The 8,295-nt window shown below is 39.2% G+C and overlaps 1 protein-coding gene across 1 annotated transcript; it reads left to right on the top strand.

The window, feature by feature from the left end:
* Window positions 1-1,978: 1,978 nt before the first annotated feature.
* ppp1r3db (protein phosphatase 1, regulatory subunit 3Db) lies at window positions 1,979-3,571 on the top strand. Its single transcript, XM_014999057.2, has 2 exons — window positions 1,979-2,257; window positions 2,338-3,571. Exon 2 carries the CDS (start codon window positions 2,344-2,346, stop codon window positions 3,220-3,222), a length of 879 nt encoding a protein of 292 aa, XP_014854543.1. The 5' UTR covers window positions 1,979-2,257; window positions 2,338-2,343; the 3' UTR covers window positions 3,223-3,571.
* Window positions 3,572-8,295: the final 4,724 nt, after the last annotated feature.

The raw sequence follows: 8,295 nt of genomic DNA, 5'->3' as shown, positions 1-8,295 counted from the left end.
AGATGCTAACGAGGCTAACGAGGCATACGCGGTAAAAAATGCAACAGTGAAAGAGCGACTATTCCCAAAGCCCACAAACTATCAATCAGAGTAAAGCCGAAGCTCTGCCGTTTCCAACAATACCAGAATCACCACGCTACGTGCAAAACTCACTGAACCAGCAGCTGAAGAAGAAAAAAAGAAATCGCTAATTTCACGAAGCGAAAAACATAAATTCAGTCCTACCTTTGCTGTTTCGTGGTCATAATCCTTATTAGACTAAATATTTCCACTTGGTTCGATAATCCATTTTCCCTAAGTCCATCTCATACTGTTTTCGGCTCTGCCCAGAGCCTCTTCCGCCTCCTGGGCTTCCATATAAAAATGTAGAGGCGAACTCCGTCAATGCACGTCACATGCGTTTCTCGTCCTCTAATTGGTGAATGGCTTTAGTTTCCGTATTAATGTCAACGCCCTCGGATTCTATTGGCTCTGACGGTTCGAAAGACGTGTCAATCATCAAAATTGGCCAATGGGATCCCGAGAAACCGCCCCGCGTAAGTTTGAATATCTGTATTGAGAACTGCATGGTTTTACGCGCAGAGCGCAGAGCGCAGACTAGAGACTCCAGGAGGAAATTTTTTTTTCAAAGGAACCCCCAAAAACAATTATTAGATGTAATTACTTATCTATGACAAGTAATCATTTATTCTATAAGAATAAATAATTGAAACAGAACCTACAGAAAAAAAACTGAGAAAGTTCAAATGGCACAAATTGTGCCAAAATGGCTAATTTGGAAGGTCCGCCTAGATTTTTATCAAGTAGTACCTCTCTAAAACTCATGTGATGCACTTTCTTTCCATGAAACTTGGCACAGTAAAAGGTCAGATTGTGTACTGTTGTTTACTACATCCAAAACATGTAGTAAACATACTTTGAAAGGAATCTTCATATATTGAACTGGTTTTTTTTTTGGCGGAAATAGATATTTTGCTTAATTTCTGCTGTGTATCATATTAATTCACTTTCCTCAGTAACAGGCAGGGTGGGTTTTAGAGCTGTAACATATTCTCTAGAGTCTTGCCTTTATTTTGATACCAAAACAATTAAAATAAACTCTGTAGTTCTTGAGATACATTCAATTCATTTTGGGCATGTATTTTCAACCATATTTCTCAAAAAGAGGCCTAGAGATGAAGAGGTTTTAACTGAACAGTGGTTTGCCTCACCAGTTTCATTGTCCTCATTTGACGTTGTTTACTGCGAGCTTGATTTTGTGAAAATGTTACAAACTTTGCACATTTAGCTGAATTTGTTTCCAAAGCTTCTTTTTAATGTTAGCCTCCTCGACGCCAGCCTTACTCTTCCTACTTTCCGCCATGTTCATTGGGGTATTACGTCACGTTGCGTCTCCAAAGACAACAAAACGAGAGCTGCCAATGGGGCGCGCGCTCTGACAGCCCGCTTAAATATAATATCTGCTTCACTTACATTCCAAACATCTGAAACTGGTTTATGACTTGACATATGACTTAATTAAGATATTTGTAATTATCTTAAATTAAATCAAAATCAAATCAAATTTTAGCACATTTCAAGGCATTTCAAAGTGCTTTACATCACAACAAACACAAAAACACAAAATCATGCAACAATCAAAACATTACATTAAGTCAAATTACCATTCGGGATAGTAAAAATGCAGTTGTTTAGTAAAAATTCGTTTTTAGATATCTGGAATGTAATAACTTATAACTTATGGTCGTTGTTTAATAACACCTACAAAACAAACATCCTTATGTCCCAGTTTTTCCTTTTTTATGACAGTGTTAAGCAATAATCTTCCAACCCTTTAACGCTGTTTGATTTCAGTAGCTATAAATAAACAAGAAAAGCCTCTTCACTGCCCTGTTGCTATTAATATACAGACCTGAACCCGAGTTCATGTCTCATGTTATATGTCAAACACTGAGCTCAAACACGAAGGGGCCACAGATTACAGTCTGTCTTCATGTCATTAGAGTCAGCTCTGGTGCATTTATTGCTAAACTGCGAGGCTTCTCGGGTCTTTCTTTGGGGTCTTCTGTTCTTGGTGCTTCGTGGGAACTTTGCTAATGTGTTGCACCCTACCTCCTGTAGGGCTTCTCAGATATGTGCTTGCAGGTGTCATCTCCTCCTAGCTGTCAGGTAGCTCCAGCTGGGTTCCACGCAACTGCAAGATAGCAACACGGTCACGCAGCAGAGAGCAGCTCAACAACAGGACACAACTGGGAAGGTCTGGTTCTTCTTCAGCATATTTAGCATGAGGCAACAATAGTCTAAATGATTATTGTTGTTATTATGTTGAATTTACAGTGAAAAATGCCTGGGTCAGCTGGTGAGAAGAAATGGAGCCAAGCACCGGTCATCACTGGTCCCAGCAGACCGACCACAACAATCAGACTGCGAGACATATACAATCCAAAGCCTCCATCTCCAAAGGCCCCTGTCCGGATCCGTCCGCCATCTCCGAGACCTGCCTCTCTGAGCGAACGAGGTCAGCAGCAAACCCCTTCAGACAATCCCTCTGTCCAGAGGAAAAGGGCCCAGTCTTTGTCTTTGGCTTCAGGAAAGAAGAGAGAACCTAGGAGGGTCCAGGTACGCTTTGTGGATGCACTGGGTCTTGATCTGGAGGAGGTAAAAGTCTTCAGATGTCAGGAGGACCCCCTGATACCCCCACATGTGATGTTTAGGCTGCTGATGAGCTCTGAACTGACTTTTGGAAAGTCACCTGAGCTGAACATGCCTTACTTCAGACCCTGTTTCCCTGAGCACCCGGGAGGCCTGCCAAACTTCCAGAACCGTGTCTGCTCTAACAACGTCTCTCTGGAGCGGGTGATGTGCTCAAACCAAGGCATAACAGGAACCGTACATGTACTTAATTTAGCTTATCAGAAAGAGATCAAAGTGCACTACTCTTTCACCAACTGGAGAACGCAAACACACACATCAGCTTTGTGGGTATCAGGTGGGTACCCTGGCGACTGCGGAGCTCCAGGCACGGATGTTTTCAGATTTCGTCTGCCTGTCCCGCCCTTCATCTTGCAGCCAGGAGCCATCCTGGAGTTTGCCATCTGCTACCGTGTGAATGGATGGGACTTCTGGGATAACAATGATGGCAACAATTACAAACTGGCATGCCACAGTTACAAGGTGACCGTGCCGAGGGAGTGTGAGGACAGCATGCTGCATTTCACCTGAGTGGCCGCATGAGGGGGCTAGCTCCTGTTAATGCATGTGGGAGGACATGAATAGCTTCTGTATGAACTCTTCTTTTGGTTTTCAAAATGTTGGAATGTTACTCAGTTCATCTGGACCTTTACCAGTTTGGACTTTTTCTGTATTTTTCCCAGACTGCAACGCAACTACACAGCAAATGTTATGTTATCAGCATGTAGCACATCTAATACTGTATTCATATACTGAATATTTCACATTCAGTATATGATTACTAATATTAAATTGATCATTCTTAACTACAGGTCATAAATTACTTATTCGTTCTAAAATGCTTGTCACCCAGCAGATTAATAAAAATATATTTGTAGGATCTTTTTTTTCTCTTTGAAAACTTTGTTCTGTCGTGAGAAAATAAAATAAAGACCTGGAGGAGAAAATAAGTATTTGTGAAAGAGAATCTAAAAAAAAGTAAAAATCACATTGATCTTCAAATAATTTCCTTGCATTTGTTGTTGCACGAAATAAGAATTTGGTCATTTACCAACCAGTAAGAATTCTGTCTCTCACATTTAACCTTAAAATTTAGCAAATTGGAATTAAGAAAATAAGTTGGCATAACAGAAAAAAAAACAACCCACGTTTTTCGATAAAATGTTTTGGCGCTAGGATCAGGTGTTTTTTTCCCCAGCCTTATCAAAATTAGTGCATTTCACAAAACTGCAACGGAGATACTTTTTTCACATCACACCAGTCACATGATCAACAACTGGATGTCGCTACTGGCGGAAAAGACAACGAAAACAAGAAGTGGTGGGTAGGATGGTGGCGTGGCATGTTTTTCAATAGGGGTTCCATTTGTGTCAAAAGTAAGTAGAATGGAATCCCTTATCTAAGGACACCAGGGACAAAGTGTAGACCTGGACAAGGTCAGCATGGGCGATGATTGGTAAACAGGTTGGTGAGACAATTAGAAAATCAAAGGACATCCAGATGCCTGTCAGTCTCCCTTAGACTGGGGCTCCATGATGGATCTGTCCTACTAGACCTCATGGAGTATCAGAGAGATCAGCACAGGACCTACTAAATGACCTGAAGAGAACTGGGACTACTGTCTCAAGAGTTTTCATAGTAACACTGTACCATCATGGATTAAATCCTGCAGTGAGTACAATGTCCCAATGTTGTTTTATTTATTTTTACTTTTTTTTTTGAAAATCCATTTTCTTTGTGGAAATAATGCTTTTCATTCCACTTCTCAATTATGTACTACTTTATGTTGATCGGTCACATAAAATCCCGTTAATCATATCTTGCCTGTTGTGAGGTATGTAATGAAGAACCTCTGCAGTCTCTTGCAGAAATGAAGCAGCAGTCGGAGCAGTGAGGCTGGTTTCTGCTGAAGCAAACAGAGTGTTGACCCCACTCCTGTGGGACTTGTTTGGTTTTATAAGGAGGATTATGGGGAGAAAATGTTTGCTTGACCTTGGATCACAGACTCACACCAGACTTTCACTGCAGCGTTTCCAGAAATGTCACAGCCCAGATTCCTGAGTGCTTCCTGCCTGGCCGTGGCTTTAGAAAACACCCTGTCAGCTGGACTAATCACTGCAGCTGTGTGACACGCTTCAAACCAGCCGTCATCTAAAGTTTGGCAGATTTTACAAAGGGTGCAGTAGACATCAGAGTGTTTTACACAATTTTGAAAGAGACAAAGATTTTCATTTTAAACTTTGTGGGAGGAAAAAAAGCTTTTTGGAACCCATTAAACATAATTCATTTTATTGCATAGTTGTACTTATTCTGATGTCGTTCAAACACTAGATGGCAGCACTGCTTTACTTAGCGATAATGTTCATGTTGCTAAGCATATCGGAACTAAAACCTTTGTCAGTCTGTAAAGTTGCTGTCAATAATGCTACATTAAAGACTGAATCAGGACATCCTTCTTTAAAAAATCTAAATTACTCAAGTACTATGGGGGAACGTACAACAAGTGTGTTTTGAGTATCATCATCATATGTCAGGATTAAATACATATTTTCTATCCTTAAGCAAACGAAACATTATTAGGACATACCTCAGGATATACTCAGTTAAACAAATTCCTTGTGCAAACACAGCTTTCAGATGTAACTTTAAAATGTGTCTATCTAAGACATGGATCTTAATAATAAATAAATATATCTAATGCTCATTTTTGCTCCCTGAAAGAAAGGGTGGACTATTTACAACTGCAAACATACACCCAATAATGGACGTTAGTGGGAGTTTTATTTTATTTCTGACAAGCAAAATGGCAACATGTTTGAATGCTACATACAGGCTAACAGCTAGCATCGCTCTATGCAGATGGAAAAAGTGATGTGTATTCTGAGATTTCTTGATTCTATGATTCATGATCTAACCAGAAGCAAAAGTAGAGGAGAATACCACCATCATCAATTGTTCATTATAACACTGGGTTACCATGGAAACTGAATGCAGACTGGCAGATCGATGCTTTTGCTAACTAAGGAGTTATAATGGCTTCTTAGGAAAATCCATCTTCTGTTCAAGAGACTTAGGAGGAAATGCTTCCTTCCCAGGTTCTATTAATTCAATTCAAATCAATTCAGTTTATGCTGGTTAACAATAAATCAAATATATAAGAGATTTAAAATTAAGACTTATTAATTTGCCAAGGGACAGAACATTAATTAACATTGTATGTGGGGTGGTCAAATGAACTAAAATAAACACATTTTCTTCAGTACTCAATATTGTCAAAACCTTATCCTAAAAAACTTAACATTAAACATATCAACACACTTAGTTCCTAGAGACTTTGTGTTTTTTTTACTTGTTGGTTTCTAAAACACATTTTACTCCCCAATCAAGTGTACATTACAATCGGAGTTTTTATTGAAGCTCAATAACCTGTCAAAAGCCACAAGATGTCCCTTTGGAGGAATATTTAGAAGATCTGACAAAACACATTAAATTATTCTAAGTACTGTACATGAGATGACTATGTAGCATCTAAATTGCTATTAGGCTACTGGTTGCTGTTGTTCTTGGTAGGCTTTGGTTTTACATGTGTTTAATCACAATTCATTATGGTAAAGTTATTTATTTCCTTCACAATGTCAAAACCTGAACAGAATCACACTCTACTTTAAGTAGCCCCACCCCCTTCCAACATACTCAATACACAAAACAAAATGTCCCCCCTAATGGAGAAAAACACAAGAAAACAAGGTATATGGCTCCTACATGACACTGTTAATTTAACAAACATCTGTGTAGATGTAATTTAGAAGTCACATGACCATGCTGGAGTAGAAGACAGTCCAAACATACTTAGATGAATTTAGATGTGGCGCTTGTTGAAGCCTACGTAACAAAGCACCATGTTATGAGAGTCAGAGTGATGCTCTTAGATCTGAAAACTTCCAGCTATTACAGGTTACGTAATGTGGCGTGTGTATTTTTGGGATAATGGGCACTGTAGTTTCTGTAGGTTCCAACCATTTGTTTTATGGATTACCAAGGCTAAAAGCAACAGGTACCAGCGGGGCACTCACTCGTAGTTGCAGTGACGCAGGAGTCCAGAGATTTATTATTTACAATGCTCCACTTATTTTTAGGCATATAGGAGTTCATCACTCTCACTTGGCTCAAAACTGCACAACATATGTTCAGTGTGTGTGGTAGCTACGGCCCAGTCCCATCTGAGGAACACCCGGAAGTAAGGGATATCCCCCTCAGACATGATGAGAGCTCCCCCCGTTCCTCCCACTCACCTCCACGCTCTTCCCATCAGCCACCGTGGTTCTCAGCCAGTAGCTGCTGGTTTCATTACTCTAAACGGTGAGGGGGGGCTGGAGTCCTCCAGATCAAACTGGACCTGCCACCTGTTCTCACACCACCAGCACCACGACAATGAGGTCAGGACTGAGTCACCAGGATCAGAACACGCTCGCCCCATTAGGTTTTTCACATTTTGTTACATTAAAGCAAAACAAAAAAAATTCTATTTGTACTATTAAGATTTTATTTGACAGAACACCAAGAAGTGCATAACTTTGAAGTGGAAGGAAAATTACACTGTTTTAATTATTTTTTCCCCACTAATAACCCAAAAGGGGGTAATGGCATTCAGCATGCTTTACTTTGCTTCCCCTAAATAAAATACAACAACTAAATGGCATCATAAATCTAAGGGTTTTGCTGTTTGTCAAGTTACACAGTCACAAATGAGAACAGCAATAATTTGGGTTATGTATTCTGTCATAAGAGAGAAAATGGGGGTCATTTTTCAAAGTCATATTTTCACATTATTTATTCATTTATAAATGTCAAAGTATAAAACTAAATACTTTCATAGCAATCTAAATATTTAGCTGTGTTAAATATTTAGCTGGTAAATTAAATATTTAACTTGCTATTTAAAACTGTAGTTTGAACGTGACATTTATAAATGCATGAATAACATGGTAAAAATTTGACTATTAATTTGTAGCTAAGTATTTAGATTTAAACTACATATTTATCTCTGAGCTAAATATTTTATTTCAAGCTAATATTTAGTTTGTAAACTTAGCTTACTCACTCAGAACACATATTTAAGTTGGAGCTAAATATTTAGATTACCAACTAAATATTTAGTTTGAAATATGTGAAATATTCTATGGAAATGCACACCACATAGAATTTTTCTGTCCACTTCACAACTGACTGACCTACAAAGTAATTATTAGAATGTGGTTGTAACATAACAAGAGGTGAGGTGACCAGACCGGGTTTGGTTTGTTATTGTTGTTATATTTCAGTCTCAGCTCAGCAAACAAGTTTTTACTCTGTGAAAGGCTTTGCAGTGATCTTATGAACCACCAACACCGTCTGAGTGTGAAGAATCAGAGAAGGGAGATCACAAATCTCATTAATCCTCAGGCAGGGTGATGCAGCAGCAGCACATAGACTGGATGATTGAACAGGCCCAGTCAGGTGAACTCGTTCTTGTGAGGGAATTCAACCGGGCTAACCCGCTTACCAGGATAATAGTTTGATCAGAAACGGGTCACTGCCTGCATTTTGTCCAACAAATGGTGTTAG

This window comes from Poecilia mexicana, unplaced genomic scaffold (assembly GCF_051168715.1).
Source record: "Poecilia mexicana isolate PSO_F unplaced genomic scaffold, ASM5116871v1 scaffold_5, whole genome shotgun sequence".
Lineage (NCBI taxonomy): Eukaryota > Metazoa > Chordata > Actinopteri > Cyprinodontiformes > Poeciliidae > Poecilia > Poecilia mexicana.
This window is presented reverse-complemented; position numbering and strand designations above follow the sequence as displayed.

Coding starts and splice junctions, on each gene's coding strand:
- ppp1r3db (XM_014999057.2), top strand. CDS start 2,344: ATGCCTGGGTCAGCTGGTGAGAAGAAATGGAGCCAAGCACCGGTCATC.